This window comes from Elephantulus edwardii, unplaced genomic scaffold (assembly GCF_000299155.1).
Source record: "Elephantulus edwardii isolate Elephantulus edwardi_28Jun2011 unplaced genomic scaffold, EleEdw1.0 scaffold00133, whole genome shotgun sequence".
NCBI classification, from domain to species: Eukaryota; Metazoa; Chordata; class Mammalia; order Macroscelidea; family Macroscelididae; genus Elephantulus; species Elephantulus edwardii.
In genome coordinates, this window is record NW_006399883.1 from 5,177,787 (window position 1) to 5,198,313 (window position 20,527).

General features: G+C 50.2%; 1 protein-coding gene across 1 annotated transcript in view; it reads left to right on the forward strand.

Annotated features, from left to right (window-relative positions):
- The window catches only part of OBSCN (obscurin, cytoskeletal calmodulin and titin-interacting RhoGEF), a 212,129-nt gene that overhangs the window by 161,754 nt on the left and 29,848 nt on the right, over positions 1-20,527 (forward strand). Inside the window, 19 exon segments of the mRNA XM_006894039.1 lie at positions 1,645-1,723; positions 1,916-2,040; positions 2,290-2,487; positions 3,196-3,228; positions 3,608-3,706; positions 3,808-4,026; positions 4,433-4,505; positions 4,800-4,867; positions 6,215-6,337; positions 6,509-6,648; positions 7,847-8,047; positions 8,141-8,223; positions 8,893-9,066; positions 10,057-10,213; positions 10,748-10,864; positions 10,961-11,125; positions 11,242-11,400; positions 11,802-11,979; positions 12,701-12,814. Of these exon segments, the coding sequence (XP_006894101.1) occupies positions 1,645-1,723; positions 1,916-2,040; positions 2,290-2,487; positions 3,196-3,228; positions 3,608-3,706; positions 3,808-4,026; positions 4,433-4,505; positions 4,800-4,867; positions 6,215-6,337; positions 6,509-6,648; positions 7,847-8,047; positions 8,141-8,223; positions 8,893-9,066; positions 10,057-10,213; positions 10,748-10,864; positions 10,961-11,125; positions 11,242-11,400; positions 11,802-11,979; positions 12,701-12,814 (2,505 nt within the window).

The window sequence follows — 20,527 nt, forward strand, 5'->3', positions numbered from 1 at the left end:
AACAACAACATCACACTAATATCACGTGCAAGCAAAACACTATGGAAGATTATCCAGAAATGACTGGAACAGTAGTATACTACCAGAAATACAAGCTGGGTTTAGAAGATGATGTGGTACTAGGGACATCTTTGTTAATGTCAGATGAATCTTGTCTGAAAGCAGAGAGTACCAGAGGAATGCCTATCTGTGTTTCATTGACTATGCAAAGGAATTTAACTGTGTAGATCACAACACACTGTGGCTGACTGGGAAGAGAATGGGAATCCCAGAGCACTTGATTGTGCTTATGTGAAATCTATACTTGGACCAGGAAGCAGTCGTCAGAACAGAGCAACGAAACACTATATGGTTCAAAATCAGAAAAAAGAGTGCATCAGGGATGTGTCCTGTCTCCATACCTTTTCAATCTGTATGCAGACTAGATCATTCAAGAGGCTGGACTTTATGAGGAGGAATATGGCATCAGGACTGGAGGAAGATTCATCAACAACCTGCGTTATGCAGATGACACAACCTTGCTTGCTGAAACTGAGGAGGACCTGAAGCACTTACTGCAGAAGGCTGAGGATTGTAATTTGCAGTATTGATTGAAGTTCAATATCAGGAAGATAAAGATTTTCATCACTGGGCCAGTTGGCAATGCCAAGATAGTTGGAGAAGAGATTGAGGTTGTTAATAATTACAGCTTGCTCAACTCTGCAGTCAGCACTCTTGGCACCACCAGCAGTCAGGAAATCAAAAGATGAATACACTGGGAAAACCGTCTGTCAGGGACCTCTCCCTGAGTACTGAGAGGCAATGATGTCAGTCTAGAGCCGAAGGCCTGATCAAGGCCATGGTCTTCATAATTACTTGCTATACATCAGAGAGTTGGACAATAATTAAGGATGACAGAAGAAAAATCAATGAGTTTGAGTTGTGGTGCTGGAGAAGAGTCTTGAACATACCATGGACTGCCAAGAAAACAAAAAAGATCTGTTTGGAGTGAAACCAAGTTTCTCCTTGGAGGGTAGGATTTTGAAGCTCCATCTCACATACTTTGGACACATGACCTGCAGGGATCAGTCCTTGGAGAAGGACGTTGTGCTTGGAAGGGTGGAGTGACAGTGCAAGAGAGGAAAACCCTGGATGAGAAGGATTGATATAGTAACTGGGGCAGGTATGTCAGAGTCAGTGAGACTGGCTCAGGACAGGGCAGGCTTCAGAGCTGTTGTATGTAGGGTCGCTATGCATTGCAGACAACATCAGGGTCTTTTTTTCTTTTTTTGGTTGTTTTAGGTATTTTAGGTCTCTGGTAGTTCATCCTAGCTGGAACTAGGAGTCCTCACCTGTGGATTTTAAGGCATATATTCCTTTATCCAGTTTTACAATTTGTTGAGTCAAAGAGTCTTACTTTAAGTTAACTAGAAACCAAATCCATTGCCATGGAGTCTGTTCCAACACATGGCTGCCCCATTTTGTGGGCCTGGAAAGTTGACTGGGGTTGTGTCACTGCCTGACTGGAAACTGTAAGTCCTTTGGCACTCGGGGAAGGCAGCACAGTCAGAGCTTGTGGGTACTGAGGTAACTTCTGGCACACCGAACCCCATCTAACCTGCATGCTTGGCAGACAATTCACCAGCTCTGTCCTCTCTTTCCTAGTGACAAGCACAGACTATGACACTGCAGCTGATGCCACCGAGACCTCATCTTACTTCAGTGCCCAAGGCTACTTGTCCAGGTAGGGCTTTGAGCAGAAGCTGGACTGAGCCCAGTAGACTGGTGGGTCCCTGGGCCCCTAGGTAAATGGTCCTCAGACTGACAGAATACAGAGCCTCCTCACAGGCCGTTGTGGTCTTCTGTCACCCTGTCCATTTGTTTAGTCCTTTTGCTGCTCTTCCAGCCATAGTACCTTTTTTTTCTGTCTTGGCAGCCGGGAACAGGAGGGCATGGAATCGACTGCAGAGGAGGGGCAGCTTCCCCAAGTAGTGGAAGAGCTGAAAGACGTGCAGGTGGCCCCAGGCACACGCCTGGCCAAGTTCCACCTCAAGGTGAAAGGTAAGAGGAGAAGGGAGTAAGGGGCACCACGGGGTACGAAGGCTACCACCATTCAGTCATAATGAGACACCACCACCCAGGGAAGCCCTGACCAGTGCTGCCTCGCGCCACAGGAGACTGGCACTCGTCAAGAGATCCCATCATAGGGACACTTCCTCCTCACGTCGTCCTTAGAACACAATGTACCCACCCTCCCACAGGTCCCTAGGCAGGTGACTCTGTGTGTCCTTGTTCTCCCTGTGGCTCCAGGCTACCCGACACCTCGCCTGTACTGGTTCAAAGATGGGCAGCCTCTGTCCGTGTCCCCCCACATCCGCATGACTGATAAGAAGACGTTGCACACCCTGGAGATCCTCTCAGTCACCAGGGAGGACTCTGGCCAGTACTCAGCCTACATCAGCAACACCGTGGGCGCAGCCTACTCGTCTGCCCGCCTCGTGGTGCGCGGTAGGTACCAGGGAGGCTGGGCAGAGAGTGCTTGGGGCCCCGGGAAGTGTCTGAGTCAGCGAACACCCACGTCGCGTCCTGCTGCAGCCGACCCAGGACCCTGGAGCCCACGATCACTACTCCTGCCTGCTCAGTTGTCACAGACAACCTAAAGGAACTGTGGATGCAGGGGTATAGGGCACCTTCAGAGTTGAGATCTTTATCCTGACTGTTTGCCCACCTGGCTAGGAATTTGGCTCAGAGCAGGCTTCACAGCCATGTAGAACTGTAATAAGAAAGGAGTCAGTGGTCACTTTGGTGATAAAGGTTCACACTTCCTGAGCACTGAACGTTGATTCCGAGTGCATGGCAAAATTGCTTGTGCCAAAACCTGGCCTGGTGCCGCAGGTGCTGTTCATTGCCCACATTAACATGGTGGATGGCACCTCGTTACTTTTCTGCAGGAGCCCCTGCGTTTATTACAGAGCTCAGCCCTGCCTCTAATGCAGGCTAGAAGGGAGTTGGGGTAAAACTTCCCAAATGTGTGAATTCCAGGAGTCTCCTGGGCCAAGTTTTATGCAAGGGGTTGAAGATTTACACCCACGCTGGGCAGGGCCTCCACTGAGCACCCACCTATGACAGATCTGCAGACACTCGGGTGGTCCTGGGTGCAGGGCGGAGTGTCAGGGTTGTGTTCATACTGGGGCCTAATGTCTGCGCCTCTTCCAGGTCTAGATGAACCAGAAGAAAAGCCAGTACCGGGTAAGATAGCCCCGGATGAGCAGGGAAGGCGTTGCCCCCTGGTGCTGGGACCAGGCACAGCAGAGATATGCCAACCGGAGCAGCCACTCTCCCGGGCCAGGGTCTGGCAGCTGTGTGCAGAGAGAGCAGGCGGGCCCAGAGCACGAGGCACCACACGGGCTTGATTAGCCAGGATGGGAGTGGAGAGATCATCCAGGCCATGGGGAGGAGGAGAACTAGGTGTGGGCTGGAGAGGCCAGGGGCTTCCCACAGGTGGTGCAGGGAGCTGGGCCCTGAGTCCCAGGGCTGTGCCAGGGGGTATGGTGAGACTCGGAGTCACACTGCTGGGAGACAGGGGTAGGGGGTAAGTCAGCTACCACCTGCTCCAATTTCCCACCAGATGTGCAAGAGCAGCTGGTGCCGCCCCGAATACTGGAGAGGTTCACCCCCAAAAAGGTGAAGAAGGGCTCCAGCATCACCTTCTCAGTCAAAGTTGAAGGTAAGGTTCCTAATAATAGGCTCCACTGGGGGGCCCAACTCCAGAAACCCCATGTCACTTCTGGAGATGCTGCCCTCACCTCCTGTCTGCTCACCCCGCAGGCCACCCCGCCCCGGCTGTGCACTGGCTGCGGGAGGAGGCTGCTCAGGGCGTGCTGTGGATTGGACCCGACACGCCGGGCTACACGGTGGCCAGCTCTGGGCAGAAGCACAGCCTGGTCTTGCTGGACGTGGGCCGGCAGCACCAGGGCACCTACACTTGCATCGCCACCAATGCTGCTGGCCAGGCGCTCTGCTCTGCAGGCCTGCATGTCTCTGGCTGTGAGTAGGATCTGCTTGTGGATGGGGATCAGCGGTAGCCCCTGGACCCCACACAGAGCCCTCTTATCTCTTCTTCTGTACCCCCCCCCCGGGGCTTTGTAAGAAGCAGAGGGAGACCCTAAAGCAGGTCAGAGCCCCATCTGTCTGAGGCACCTGAGAGCCATGCACAAGCCCCTCCTGACACTTGGGGCACCCTGAAAGTCCCTCTCCCGGTACTCATGAGCGCCTCTGTTGGCAAGTGACTCAAGGAGGTACCGACCTCTTTCCTGTCACGGTCTGCGTGACTGGCTGTGTGGCACAGCCTGAGGGGAGAGGCCAAGTCCCTCCTCAGGACTCTGGAGGCCCCTGGGGCAAATTGGCCTCGGCCAGGGCTATCTTGTGCTCACTGGGTCACTTCTCCTAACAGTGCCCAAGGAGACCAGGACAGCAGAACAGCAGGGGGGTGCAAAGGAGGCGCTCATCTCCACCTTCCTGCAGGGGTGAGTTGAGACCCCCACGGCCACGCAGGGCCAATGCCAGGGAGGCAGACACCCTGCATGTGAGAGTGGTGCTGCTGCCTTGAGAACTTCCCCTTGCTCCCTGTCTCATTGTACCTCAGTTTCCCTATCACAAAAGTATCATTCTCCAAGGCCCTTGACGTGTAAAACCCTCTGCCTGAGCTGTTCTGGACCTTTGCCCTCTGACTGGCTTTCTGTCAGAGCTCCTGCTTTCTGTCAGAGGTCAGGGTCATCTCAGGCCAATGACATCACTCCTGGCCCCCTTACTTTCTTTAGGACTCAAACCGTCTCCACGCAGCTGTCCGAATCTGTGGGATTTACCGACCTGATGGGACAGAGGAAAGGTATGGGCTGGTGGGCACATGCTGTGGAGTGAGAGACTGCTTGCTGGCCAGGCGGGTCCCTGCCCTGTCTTGTGGGTGCTGAGCCGACGCTCTGACAGGTGGCCGTGACCCCGCCAGGTCTGACCCTGATACCATCAAGGCTGACTGATCAATAGATGTGGCTGATAGTTCACACCTAGCAGACATTTGCTTTGTCTGGCTGTATGCTGGGTGGGAAGATGGCAGGGGAAAGCCCATGGGATGAGGTGGAGGGTGAGAGGCTGCTCCGTGTCCTTCTGTCCCCTCTAAGGATCAGCTGCCTCCAAGCATCTTCAGTGTTTTTAAACTTTATTATTATTATTTTAACTTTATTTTTGATGGAAAAGATTAAGCATTAACTGCAGAGAGGAGGGTCTGATGCCCTCCATGCACCCACCACCTAACCTGTTCCCTGATTTCTGCTCTGCCTGGGGCCACCCCGAGGCTCATCTTACCCCAGATCCCACCCTTACTGCCATCAAGTGGATTCTGACTCATAACAATGCTCCACTGGGTTTCCAGGCTATAAATCTTGGTGAGAGGAAACGAGCCATCTTTCTGCAGAGAAACAGACAGATGAGAAATGCCGACCTTTTGGTTAGCAGCCTAGCTCGTAACTCACAGTGCCACCAGGGCTTTGGGCCCATCCTAGACACCTCTCACCTCACTCTCAGCCCAAGCCCAGCAAGGAGTCCTGGCCCTGCCACCGGCCAGCTCCACGCCCCCTACTGTCCTCACCTTAGATGACAACAACCCTTCCCTCCTGCTGCTCAGGTCAAGGAGAAGGCGCACCCTCCTTGACTCCTGCAACCCCTAGTCCTGCTCATAGCACTCAGTCCTGTGCCTCTGAAGAAAGTGCTCTTTCTGAATCTGCCCCTAGTTGCTGAGACCGTGCACTTGCCTGGCCCCCACTCACCTCTGCCAGCCTCTTCCACCATGGCTCCTGCAGCCTCTGGCCCCATCTACAACTGGCAGAGCTTTTCTGCTCCAGGGGCCTGGACCCCACCAGGCTCTGTCCTCAGCTCTGTCTTGACTCCTCCATAACTACTGTCCCCCTGTCTGGAAACCCTGTGCTCAGCACTTGTGGGGACTCCCTCACAGTCACCCTCAGCCAGCAGAGCCCCTGGCTGTCCTCCCCGGCCCTGCTTCCTTATCACCTCTGTCTGTGAGGAGTTCTTTGCCCACGTTGCCCACCGGAAGGGGATGCTACTTGTCAGAGGTTGTTCCTCTTTGAGTCGCTGTCTGTGCTTTGAGAACAGGGTCAGATGCAGGGTGCTCAGTGCACATCACTGGTGAACACCTGGCTCAATGAAGGACTTGCACCCCTAGGAGAGCTGTCTGCAGCCGAGGAGGCCCGTGGACACCTCTCCCTCGCCGAGGTCGGCACGGAGGAGTTCCTGCAGAAGCTCACCTCCCAGATCACAGAGATGGTGTCGGCCAAAATCACCCAGGGTGAGCACTCAAGTTCTGGGGCTCCTGCAGTGAGCTGGCTGGGGCAGTGAGGCCACAGGCTCTCCCCCCTGCTCTGCAGACCTCTGTGCAGGGTGAGAGCTGTGTGCACCATGGCTGTCTGTAGAATCCCAGGCCCTCGCTGGGCTGTGATGTGTCCTTGTCCTCTTCCAGCCCGGCTGCAGGTGCCTGGAGGTGACAGTGATGAAGAGTCCAAGACCCCGTCCCCATCACCCCGGCATGGCCGTTCACGACCCTCCTCCAGCATCCAGGAGTCCTCTTCAGAATCAGAGGATGGTGATGCCCGTGGCGAGGTGGGCAGCCCTCAGCCGTGCACGGTCAGGGCCAGCCGGAGTAGCCCTTGGGAACCAGGGCAGAGGGAGGGCTGGGCTCAGCTGGGAGAAGGCTCAGGACTTTGAGGGACAGCAAGAGACTCGATTAGAACAGTCCTGGAGGAGCCCTTTATGGTGTTGGCTAGAACCTGATGTTTTGAAAAAAAATGTCTTTGGGCAAGTTAGGTGAAACTGCATCAGTGTTTAGAAGTGGGTCAAATTGATGACATGTAAGAGGTGACACATAAAAGTCCATCTCCAGTAAAATGCTGCAAGGTTGGTAAATCCTCCAAAATAGGAAGGTGAATTAGAAGGGTGTGTGGACCCCTTGTAAACACCAGCTCTGTGAAGTAACCAGTGCCTCACGGGACACAGTCCTAAGTGCAGCTAACGCAGTGCGTCCTGACGCATGCACACACCTGTGCACCTGATCACTCGGCCTGAGGCCTCCGCTCTATGCTTTGTGGTCACTTCCTCCTCCTACATCTCCAGCCCTTTTGCTTCCCCCCAGTAGAGCTCAGAGACACCCATGTCAGAACGACACAGAAACGGAATCACATGGAATTTCTGCTTTCTCTCTGTGTGATGGCTGTTGACCCATGAGCTCAAAGAGATATAAAGGAAACAAAACGGTGTTGCAGAGTTTCCCAGGAGAGCAGAGGACAGGACTCTTAAATGGGGCCAGAGACTCTGGGAGCTTTGTTACACAGCAGGCCTGAGTTTGACCTAGAATGTCAGTCCTAGTAAGCAGCTAGCAGTAATTCCATTGAAGCTGCTTGCTGATGAAAGAATTTGTTTTGTTTTCTTTGTTTATTCTGTCCTTTCTTCATGCAAACAATGCATCTGGTGTCTATTGTTTACCAGTGCATTGTATTAGGCCTAGAGAGGGTGTGTGTGTGTGTGTCTGTGTGTCTGTGTGTGTCTGTGTTAGGGAAGAGGAAACAGACAATAAATAAAATTCAAAGCTAGGCAGCCCTGGCCTGGGGATGGGGTGGAACAAAGGTCACCTAATATCCCTGCTGTTCTGTGGGAGTTGGGGGTGGCAGGACCAGCAGGTGTGCTGAATGTTCTGTAGACCAGCCCCTGCCATGCAGTTTGGGGCATCTGAGTACCCCGAGGATTATTGGGGCCTTGGAAGGTCTGATGAACCCTTTCTGGATTCTTCTGACTCCCCACCCAGATCTTTGACATCTACATGGCCACAGCCGACTACCTCCCACTGGGGGCAGAGCCAGGTGCCATCACGCTGAGGGAGGGACAGTACGTGGAGGTCCTGGACTCAGCACACCCGCTGCGCTGGCTCGTGCGCACCAAGCCCACCAAGTCCAGCCCTTCACGGCAGGGCTGGGTGTCTCCCGCCTATCTGGACAAGAGGCTTAAGGTAGTTGGGGGGCTGGGGTGGAGGTAGGGGAAGGAGGAAACCTGAGCCCCTGTTAGCTCTGCCCACCCTGTGACCCGTTCTGGTTCTCATCAGCTCTCGCCTGAGTGGGGTACTGCTGAGGCCCCCGAGTTCCCCCGAGAAGCCATGTCTGAAGATGAATATAAGATGAAGCTGAGGTGAGAGGAAGGATGGCTGGTGGGCAGGGGCTGGCACTTGCTTTCATCCACTCAGGCTCTGACTCTGGAGTGTCAGGGTCTTAACCGTAGTATTTTCTGGGACATCTCGTTTTCCTGTGGGAATTTGCCTCCTGATATGGAGCTGAGGTAGTCAGAGAGCAGTCTGGGGGCCTGGACCTGTTGCTGGCTCCTGAGTGTGGGCTCCTGATAACCAGGGCTGGGGCTGTTGGAGTTCTTGCTTCAGAATGTCACACTGGCAGAGGGTACTGGAGGGGAGGGCATGTGGGGCTGTCCCTCTCCACTAACTTGCCTCTCTCTGAAAATAGGTAGTAGGCAGTTGTTGTTGTTGTGTGCCATCAAGTCAGAACCGACCCATAGCTGGCCCTTTAGCAGGTTTTCAGAAGCAGTTAGTCAGACGGAAGATTGTGCATCCTTCTCCCATGGAGCACCGTGTGGATTGGAACTGCATGCGTTTGGAATTGCAGCACAACTTCTCATCACTAAGCTACCAGAGCTCCCTAGGTGGCAGGCTACGAGATTGAAATAGAAGGAGCTACCAAGTCCAAGCACCCATTTAGCAGTTGAGGAAACTAAGGCCCAGAGGAGGAAAGAACTTTGTGACATAGTGCCTAGTGCCAGGCTGAGATGAGGCCTCTCTCTGCCCCTCAGTTCTGTCATCCAGGACTTGCTGAGCTCCGAGCAGGACTTTGTGGGCATGCTGAAGTTCCTGCAGAGCCATCACATGCAGCACCTGGACCGCTGTCCCCAGGCGCCAGCTGCAGTGACCAGCCAGAAGGCGGTCATCTTCCGCAATGTGAAGGATATCAGCCACTTCCACAGCAGGTGGGCTGGGCTCTGTACATACAGGTGGGCGGGCACAGGGGTGGTCAGCTAGAGCAGGAGTGGAGGAAGGGAGGACCATGCAGTGGAGAGGCTGGCTTCATACAGGAGCATCTGTGCTACCTCAGTGCACTGATGAACACGCTTCAAGCCCAGATGTGCATGCAAACAGAAGCAGGAATGCATTCTTACAGGTGTCCTGCTGCACACCGCCCTGCACACATGTGGGCATGTGTGCCTGTGCGTTATATGTACATGTCCTCCTGCCGGTGCACACATGCATCCATACACATAAGATGCAGGTCTCCTAAACTGTACACCCATAGATATGTGTGCACATCTGCATGCACGCTCTCACATGTACACATGTACATATATATACACATGAAAACATACATCTGCTTAGGCACATGTTCACACTTATGTGTATATATGTATATATACATGCAAATGTATATAGACACACGTATACATATATACACACATACGCTTCTGTATAAATGTGAAAGCATGCATACACTTTTTTGCACACATGTATACACCAGAAATGCATGTGACTGTGCACATATACCTACATATATCACACACATATATGCATGCCATGTATGTGCACATTTACCTACAACCACAGATGCTTGCTGTATACATGTGTTTGCCTACACACACATACACACCCACACACATGTGCATGCATCCATACACATGTGCTTATATCTCTGGGTGTACACAGACATGTGCTCAAATAAACGTACCTGCAAACACGTGCTCACTTGCACACATGTGCCCTACAGCCCAGCACGCTGACTCTCATATTTCTCAAGGAACGACAGGAAATTAGTCCTTGGGCAGGGCTCTGCTTGATTCTTCCCCAAACAGAAGGGTCAGGGCTGGGTGGGTGAGCAGGGGGGAGGTGGTGGTTCTGGGTACCACTTGAGGCCCCTCTACCTTTACTAGGCCTGAGCCCCATCCCTGACTACAGCCCCTATTGTGCAGTTTCCTCCAGGAACTGCAGAAATGTGACACAGATGACGATGTGGCCATGTGTTTCATCAAGAACGAGGAGGCCTTTGAGCAGTACCTGGAGTTCCTGGTGGGCCGCGTGCAGGCTGAGTCCGTGGTTGTCAGCACAGCCATCCAGGAGTTCTACAAGGTGCCACCTGCCCCAAGTCTGGTGGGCTCCCAGCCCTGCCTGCTCTGCTTCCAGGCCTCCAGGGCCAGTTCTTGGCTTTCATCTGACCCCAGCCCTCTTGCGAGGCCCAGGCTAGACCGGTTGTCTGCTAAGCCTGTGTTCATCTCCAGTCCTCAGACTCCTTCATAGCCCTGCCTGGGTCCCTCAGACCCTATCGTCATGAGGAAACCGAACAAAGCCCACCCTCCAGATCTGTGCTCACCTGGCTGGTCACTTCTGTCTCAGCATGACACTTAACATTCGCCCCGTGTGGGTGATGAGTCCCACGGGTCCCGTTGATGGGTGACTCTTGGAGTTTGGCCTGTTAGCTCTCCAGAGTCTGCCTTTGTACAGCTACCTACTGCAGACCTGGGTAGTGGAGGGCAGCAGTATCCCCAGATCCTATCTTCATCCCTGCCTCCCAGTGCCCCACGCTGCACCAGGCTGGGTGAGTACAGTGGGCTCCTTGCAGGACTGTAAGCTCTTACCTTGAGACCTGCCCTATGATTTCAACAGAAATATGCTGAGGAGACGCTGTCTGCAGCAGACCCCTCCCAGCCTCCCCCTCCGCCGCTGCAGCACTACTTGGAGCAGCCCATCGAGCGGATCCAGCAGTACCAGACCCTCCTCAAGGTGTGCAGGGCCCCTCCACTGCCCATCCCTCAGCCTCACTCCTGTTTCAGGGCTCTGAGACCCCAGCCAGTGAACTCCCTGCTTGTCCCATGGCAGGACCTTATCCGGAACAAGGCCCGGAACAGGCAGAACTGCGCCCTGCTGGAGCAGGCCTACGCGGTGGTGTCAGCCCTGCCCCAGCGCGCAGAGAACAAGCTGCATGTGTCTCTCATGGAGAACTACCCAGGCACCCTGGAGGCCCTGGGCGAGCCCATCCGACAGGTGGGTCCATGCCCCTCTCTGCTTGCCAGGGTGCCAGAGCATATGTGTGGGGTGGCAGGGCTTTTATTCACCCCATGGTTTGGAGTTGCATCAGCCACATCTGACCACATCCCCAGGGCCACTTCATCGTATGGGAAGGGGCACCAGGGGCCAGAATGCCCTGGAAAGGCCACAACCGCCACGTCTTCCTCTTCCGCAACCACCTGGTGATCTGTAAGCCCAAGCGGGACTCTCGGACTGACACTTTCAGCTATGTCTTCAGGAACATGATGAAGGTTTGAGGGTTGTTGGGTGGTCGCCGGTCCATTCTGTAAATGGATACAGTGGGACCCTGCAGGGAGGGAGGACTGTGTCTTTTCCTGTCCGTGCAGAACCCTGGTTCTAAGGCGAGGATGGAGGCTGACACCAGTCCTGTGGCCACTGCCCTGGGGGGTGGCCTCAGAATAGCCTGTGGAGCTCAGGGGTTTGCCCTGTCTTCTACATGGGCAGAGTCCCAGATCTGGCAGCAGCCCCCAGGTCCTGTGGCCTGCAGGGGTCAGTGGGCTGCTAGAGCGGGAGTGAGGAGGTGTGAGTTGCCATGCTCTTGGCCCTTGGGAGCACACCTCTGCGTGGTCACATGCATCCCGTGAGCAGGGGCACATGCAGCACTGACCGCCCTCCTCTGATGCCCCCCTAGCTGAGTAGCATCGACCTGAATGACCAAGTGGAGGGTGACGATCGTGCCTTTGAGGTGTGGCACGAACGAGAGGACTCGGTGCGCAAGTACCTGCTGCAGGCGCGGACTGTCATCATCAAGAACTCGTGGGTGAAGGAGATCTGTGGCATCCAGCAGCGTCTTGCTCTGCCTGTCTGGCGTGAGTGCCTCCCGGGTTGAGGGTGGCCCCTCAAGGGTACCCTACTCACTGTCTGGCTTGGGTGCCACTTAGGCTGACGTGTCCCTGAGGCTAAGAGTCACACCCTTCATCAGCCAGACTTCTCAGCTGCCCCTCACCACAGGATGCTCACTGGCTTTGCTGGGCTGGTCCAGGCAATTTTATGTCTGTTCACTCAGAACAGCAGAAATCTCCAAAGCTAAGAGTTAGCTAACTGTGACAAGGAGAGAAAGATAAGACCCCTGGAGGGCCTTAAGTCACACACAGTGGGGCCAAGAGACAGGTGGTGTCCAGGGTGCTGTGGGCAGGGCCCTGGTGCAGCATTTAGAGGTGAGGACGCTGTGGTCTTCTTAGGCCCCTCGCTCTCCTGACAGTGACGAAGAAATGAAGAGCAACTCCGCCCTCAGCTAAATGGGAACACTTCCTTCCACAGTCCCCACCACTGCTCACCAACACCCAGTCTATTTCACTTAACCTTGGCCCCTTTTAGCCCTCAAGTGTGGAGCTCTGGGTGAGGAAACAGGCTGGTTGCTCTGACAGCTCTGTCCTCTGACATGGGGTTCTTTAAACAAGGAGGGTGGGCCTTGACAAAGGGATGAGTGGCCAACTTCCCAAGGTTTGCCTAGGCTCCATTCAGAGGCGCACACACAGGAGCCTGGACTCCCTGCCCCACAAATTTCTAGAGCCCCATGTGTGTCCTCAGGTCCCCCAGATTTTGAAGAAGAGCTGGCAGACTGCACAGCCGAGCTGGGAGAGACAGTCAAGCTAGCCTGCCGTGTGATGGGCACCCCCAAACCCATCGTCAGCTGGTACAAAGGTAAGCCCTGGGCTGGGGGATCCCAACCCCTGTGACAAAGTTCTCCAACTAAGATTGCTCCTTGCACAGGAAACAGGCCAGTATCGCGTACAGGTCGGGTCAGGGTGGGTCTGACGGAGCCCCCAGCCAAGCTGGCACCCTGCTCTGTTCCACACACTCTGTAATCAGAGACATCCTGTGAACAGAGCGCAGGTGGATGTAATGGTACAGAGGCTCCGGAGGGCTCAAGTGTGCAGGAGCGTTTTCATTCTTATGCAGACCCCACCTCCAATTGTCTTAGTTCACTCATTTACGAAATGCTCAGTGAGTATCCAGCACTGTTCTAGGTGCCGGAAAACAGCAGGAAACGGATATATCCAGTAGGGGTGACAGGAAACTCAGCGAAACAGTAAGCAGATGTGACTCTAAATGGCCATGACACCTATCAGGGGAAGGGACAGAATGATTAAGAGGCCAGCACAGGCCTCTCTAAGGTGAGCACACGTGTGGACATGGACTTAATGGCTGTCACCACTGTCTTATCCCAGGAAGTGTTTGAGGTTTTTTGATCACTATGTTTCCACCCTATCCTTGTTAACTTAGGGTTCATTGCACATTGAGTAGTGACCTCTGTGAATTTCCTGTATAATCAGAGGAATGTATAAATTTGCAGTCTTAGTTTACCTTGTTAACAGTTCCACTTCTATTTATATTATCAGGGATACTGAGAGCTTGACCAAGCATCTCGAAGGCAGCTGATGAAGGTCTTCATTGAAGCACTGTAGTGTCTGAGCCTGTTATCTTGTTTGATTCTGTTGAGGATGATGGTGGATATCATTTGTCATTTCTGTGACTGGTCACATGCGTTTAAAACCATCAGGATTATACATTTTAGGAAGATGATTATGTAATGTCTTCAAGTCAGTACTGAGTCACAGCTGACCGTCCAACGGGTTTTCAGAGGAGTAAATCACACAGGAGGAGACTGTCCATCTTTCTCTCACAGAGCAGCTGGTGGATTTGAACTTTGAGTCTGAGCACAACTCCTTACCACCTGGCCCTCCAGAGCTCCCCAGACATCATTTGGTGCTGTCATTTGTCAGTTCAATGACTACTCCCATAAAGACCACAAGATTAAACATTTTAGGAAGATGATTTTGAGGAACTTACACTTAGCTCACTCACTCACATTGCTGTCAAGTTGGAACCGAAGACCCTGGATGGGAAAGATTGATACAGTAACTATGGCAATGGGAGTTGGTGTGTGGAAATCAGTGAGATTGGCTCAGGACAGGGCAGGCTTCAGAGCTGCTGGCCATAGGGTCGTTATGTGTTGCAGGTGACTCGATGGCACTTCACGACAGCAACAATATTATTTCATACTAAAATTCTTTTAAAATCTCATAAATAAATTGCTAAAAATCTTAATTTGACTAAGAAGTATCATTCCTTTTAGTAATGTTGTTGTTGTTGTGTTGTTATGTACAACAGCTTCGAAGCCTGCCCGGTCCTAAGCCAGTCTCACTGACTCTGACACACCTAACCCCATTGCCCCAATTACTCTATCACTCCATCTCATCTGATGTCTTCCTCTCCTGTACTGTCCCTTCACCCTTCCAAGCCTGATGTCCTTCTCCAAAGAACACTTGCCCAAAGTATGTGAAATGGAGTGATTGCCAAGGAGAAACTTGGTTTCACCCTCTCCAAGACAGATCTGTTTGTTTTATTGGTGGTCCATGGTATTTTCAAGACTCTTCTCCAGCCCCACAGCTTGAAGGCATTGACTCTTCCTCTATCATCCTTAGTCACTGTCCAGCTCACTGATGCATAGCAAGTAATTGTGAACACCATGGCCTGGATGAGGTGCACCTTAGTCTCTGGATGGATATCATTGCTTCTCAGTACTCTGGAGAGGTCCAAAATATTAAAAACAAACAAACAAAAATACCATGAACATATTCATTAGCAGATTCAAATATAGATAGCCTTTTTGTGGAATGTAAAAAGAAAAGGTAAAAATAAATAAACTTGGTCCAGTGTGAAAAACAATGTATATGAACCTTTTATGTAAACCAGTATAAAATAATTTTTAAAAAAGTAAATAAACTTAAAGAATAATGACTATCCATAATTTAGAGAGTTCTAGAGGCCTAGTGTATAGAGAGCTGTGCTGCCAGCACAAAGGTGAGGAGTTCGAATTTACCAGCTCTGTGAAGGAGAAAGATGGGCAGTCTCCTCTGTGTGATTTACAACCTCTAAAAACTCACTAGTGGGCCAGCTAGGGGCTGGCTTCAACTCTACAGCAATGAGTGAGAGAGCCATCAAGAATTTAATGAAATTTAATAGTAGTTCCAGATTTTCATTTACCTAATTGTGTGAGTCTTGAAGCATTAAAAGAAGATTGAAGGAATGCACTGAGTAATTGTAACAAAAAGGGTTGGTTGACATTGAACCATTACAGGAAGTAGCATGTGATCAAGAAACAATGATACAAAGGAAGAAGTGTAAGCTTTACTGAAGGCACTAGCAAAAAATAAGACTCTAAGAATCGACAGATAACAACTGAGGTGTTTCAGCAAACAGATTTAGCCCTGGATATGCTCACTCATTTATATTGAGAAGTTTGGAAGACCTGGCTAACTGACAAGAACAGATCTGCATTTGTGCCGTTCCGCAAGTAGGTGATCCAGCAGATTGCAGAAACTATTGAATAACATCATTGATATCACATACAAGTAGAATAATATCACATACAAGTCAAATTTTTCTAAAGGTGGTAAAAAAAAATGCCTGGAACTGTACAATTGGCAGGAAGTTGCCAGAAATACAAGAAGAGACTCTGGCACAAGGATCTCATTGCTGATGCCAAATGAATCTTCACTGAGAGCAAAGATTACCAGAAAGATGTTTCCTTGTGTTTTACTGACTGTACAGAGACATTCAAATGTTTGGATCATAATAAATTATGGGTAATACTGTGTTCATTCAGTCAGTACCTGTGCATAGAAAACAAACAGTTATTTGAACAGAACAAGGAGACACTGCATAGTGTTTCAAGTCAGGGAAGGTGCACATCAGGGTTGAATCTTTTCACCAGAGCTATTCATTGTAGATGCTGAGAAAATAATATGAGAAGCTGGATTAAATGCAGAAGAATTTGACATCAGGATGGAAGACTCATTAACAATCTATATTCCACAAATGACAGTGCCTTGCATGCAGGAAGTGAAAAATACTTGAAGCACATACTGAAGAAAATAAAAACTACCACCTTCAATGTGGATTAGATCTCAACATTAAGAAAACTAAAACAGAAATTCACCAGTGGACTGATAGGCAGCATCAGGATATATAGAGAAAAGATCAGAGTTGTTAAGGATTTCGTTCTACTTGGATCCACAGTCAACACCATGGTAACAGCAGTTAAGGAACCAGAGGCCGTGTTGCATTGGATAAATGCACTCGCAAGCATGGTTTACAGACTTGCTTACAGAATATGGAGACGAATTGCATCACTTACTGATGAAGCTTAAAGACTGTCTATGACCTTTGTTATGGACTACACCGCCGCATAAAGAAAGATTCACTATGAATTGGAATTGATTTGGCCACCCCTTACAACAATAAGGCACAGCCAGCATTCATAGAGAGAGGCATGTGATGCTCAGATCCAAGAAGCACGGTCCTGCTGGCGCACTCATTGCACTGGTGACAGTGACTGCCTCCCAGCCTCATGGGACACACATCAGCCAGATGTACAGGCTGACAGTCCGCCCCTCACCCAGCCAAGTGTCATACAAGTGTCCCCAGGCTATCTGGTAAACCTCCAAGTTCTCAGTTCAGTCCAAAGAATTCAATCTAGTCCTTGTTTTTGGAGAGTACAATGGTTAAATCATGTGGCTACTAAACCAAAAGATCAGCAATTCAAACCTACCCACTGCTTTTTGGGAGAAAGATGTGGCAGTCTGCTTGATGAAGATTGACACTTGGAAACCTTAGGGGACAGTTCTCCTCCATCCTGTGAGGCGACCCTGTGTGGAATCAGCTCAAGGACAGTAGGGTTTTGTGGGTTGATTTTTGTCTTGAGGGCCCTGGGTTTGCTCTGTCTTGTTGTGCACGGCATCGGCAGACTGGCATCGTCCACCTCTGTAGTGACTGAGCCTGGCTCTGGAGAGGACACCCAGGGACGTCTTCTTTGAGACCTATAGGGGTGGAGTAGCCAGCAGATCCAGTAAGTGCCCAAATTGAAGGTATTTGCAGCATCTGGGGCAAAGCAAGCCAGGAGAACCACGAAAGTGTGAGACCATCCACCCTGAGGTGGCCCAGCACACTCAAGCAGACGCCCAGGATCTTCAGTCACTCCTGGGTACAGGGAGACCACTCACCCTCACAATTGTCCTTCTCATGAAGCACTTGAAGTCAAGGTAGAGGGCAGGATGTTGGGAAAATGTATGGAACAGTATGTATGGACTCAGACACAAAAGACCAAGGCATTTATATTCTTTGCCTTTTAAAAAAAATCTTTATTTTATATTGGTTTGCTTTATCCACGGTGGACAGTGTTTGGTGGAGCTCCCAGTTTAAGACAGGTTTGGAAGCAGGAGTGGCATCCACTTCCTAAACTACATGTCTCCAGAAACTGTATGAACTTTGATAAATGATGATAGTTATAGAAAGGCTTGAGGCCTTTTGTTCATAGAGTAACTATGAGTTGTGTTCGACTCGACGGCAATCAACAACAATTGTTTTGTTTACAAAGTTCATATAATTGTGTTTCACCCTGTTCTTCAGTCACATTGTGTTTCACACAATCATTCCCTTGTATTATGTTTATAAAAATTGATCACCGCTGGACTATACCCATCGTTACCTTGTCTTTTCAGGTCCCTGCCAGATCCTTCCCATTTCCTTCACCCCCTCCCTCCACCCACCAAATTGTGCAACCCTTTGGTTTTGCCCCTACCCTTCCTCACTCCTCTGCTCCCACTCCTTGTCCCCTTGGGTCCCTGTACATGTTTTATTAATGACCCTTCTATTTTTACCCTATTGGTCTTGTGCAATATTTGTCCTTATGAGACTGAGTTAGTTCACTCAGCATAATGCTCTCCAGTCTCTCCCAAGTTATGTAGTATTTTTCGAAATCATTGCTCCTAAGTACTGCATAGTATTCCATCATGTGAATGTACCACAGTTTCTCAATCCATTCAGTTGTGGTTGGACATTGGGGCTATTTCCATGTTCTTATGATGGTGAATAATGCTGCTATGAACGTTGATGTACAGATCTCCATTTGTGTTTCAGTTCTAATTTCCTTGGAGTGTGTTCCTAATAGTGGAATATCTGGGTCATACATATATTCATCCAGATTCTATTTTGAATCCCTTTTAGGTTCCCCTACTCAGCAGCTGCCATGGCTCCATTGGGATAGGGAGAAATCCAGTGCTGTGACTCATCTAGAGCCTTAAATCTAGCAGGAAGCTCATAACCCTCAGTACCTCCCTAGCTCAGCTTTGAGGGCCCTTGGTTTAACAGCCCCCCACCCCCCGACACTGCTTTCTGTGCAGTGGTGCGTTCTGTAATAACTTGTATGGAGGTTGTTGTTAGATGCCATTAAATCACTTATGACTCATCATGACCTTGTGAACAACAGACTTGAGTCCTGTCCTCTCCAACACCATCCTTGTCATCCCTGCACTCTCAAGCCCGTGGCTGCACTGTACCCATCTCGCTGAGGATCCTCCTTTCTTTTTCTGATCCTCCACCTTTCCAAGCATGATGTCTTTTCAATGAGTTCTGCCTTAACAAGGGACATCTACTGACCCTTGGTCATAATAACATCCGTAAATTCCTCACTAGCTTTTCATATGAAGAAGTTTAGCTGAAAGAGTCAGGACAGACTGTAAGAACATGGCTAGATTCCCTAGGGTGACTTTTATTCCTGTCAGCATTTTCCAGACTCACTCTGGGGCTGTAAAAGCTACATGTTAGTTGTGCCTCACTGTGGTTCCCCCTCAGGGGTTTGTCTTTCTCAGCCAAGAACCACTGCAGAACACTAGGAACGCAGTATAGTTAACATGTTTCTGCAACTGTGTTCCTTCATTTGGACAGCGCAGATCAGAACCTTCATTTGGTGCAGGACACATTTTTAGTATTTGTTGTTAAATTGAGGCCAACCTATTAGGCTGAGAGCTAGATTGCCATCCAGACCCCTGGGATCTGAGGAGAGAGCATTAAGCAGGTTTGTGTCTTTGAACCACTTGTCAGGATTCACAGTGCAATCATCAGCAATGGAATGAAGAACTATTCCATGCCCAGTTTACCATACAGTTTGCTCAACATGTCTGCTGTAAGTTCCCATAGACATCCCTCAGTTTCTGCTGGGTTCTCCCTGGGTCATCTCCTCCCTCTGACAGCAACCTTTTCTTATCACCTCATTATGAATCAGAAACTCAGAAAGACCTTAGATTCTCTTTTTTAAACTAGCAGATTAACCTGTAGCCATAACCAGACAGAAGACTCCTGACCCATGGGTAAGAGATAGAGAGGACCTATTACAACAAAAGCAGAAGCCAGAGCAGGTCTTATCTTGATTGCCGGCAAAGCAGTCCCTACAGCACAAGGCAACAAAGGCCAGCTGTCGCCTGCATACAGTGGATTGCCTCTAAGCTTTTCTAGGACTGCACACACATCTGCCCTTCTTTCTTTTCAAAGGTGGCGTATTATTAGGTGCCATCAAGCTGACTACGATTCATAGTAAACTTATGAACAACAGATTGAGACATTGCCCCATCTGGTGCTACCCTCACAGTCTCCACCATGCACAAGCCCATTGTTGCAGTCACTGTGTCAGTCTGTCTCACTGAAAGTCTTCCTCTCTTTCATTGACCCTCTGCCTTTCTCAGCATGATGCTTTTTTCCAAAGATTGACCCCTCCTGACAACATTCCCAAAGTATATGAGGCATAGTCTCACTATTCTTGACTCGAAGGAGCAGCCTAGTCATGTTCCCTCCAAAACTGACTTGTTTGTTCTCTGGCAGTTCATGGGCCGTCAATTCATACTCTTCCCAAATACCACAATTCAAAGTCACCAATTCTTCTTCAGTCTTCTTTATTGCACATGTATATGAAACAATTGAAAGTACCATGGCTTCAGTCAGGTACACTACAGTCTTTAAGCTGACACACTTTCTCTTTCAAACATAAAAGACATCCTCAACAGCAGATTTGCTCAGTGCAACAGACCTTTTGATTTCTTTCCTGCTGCTTCCATGCTGATTATGGGCCCAAGTAAAATGAAACTATTGACAATGCTGATCTTTTTCTCCGTCTTATCATGGTGCTGCCTGTTGGTCCAGTTGTGAGGCCTTTTGTTTCCTTGATGCTGAAATCCAATACATATTGAAGGCTGTAGTCTCTGAATGTCTTCAGCAAGTGCTTCCAGTCTTCTTCACTTTCTGTAGATAGAGAATTATTTCTTGTTCTGGAATGGAAGCAGATGCCTCCCAGGAAACAGTGGAAAAGGCTTTATCTTTACCACCCTAAGACAGTTCTAGGGAGGGAGACATCTCTTGCTTTATTACCCATGAATGTCTAGATAGAAACATTCTAAACTTGGCTGTAAGTGCTTTTTATTCAGGATCCAGATTGTGTAGGAATGTGAGGAGTGAGTTCCCACAATGAGATTATTATTGGTGGTGGTTGTGTGCCATCGAGTTGGAACTGGAGCTGACCCT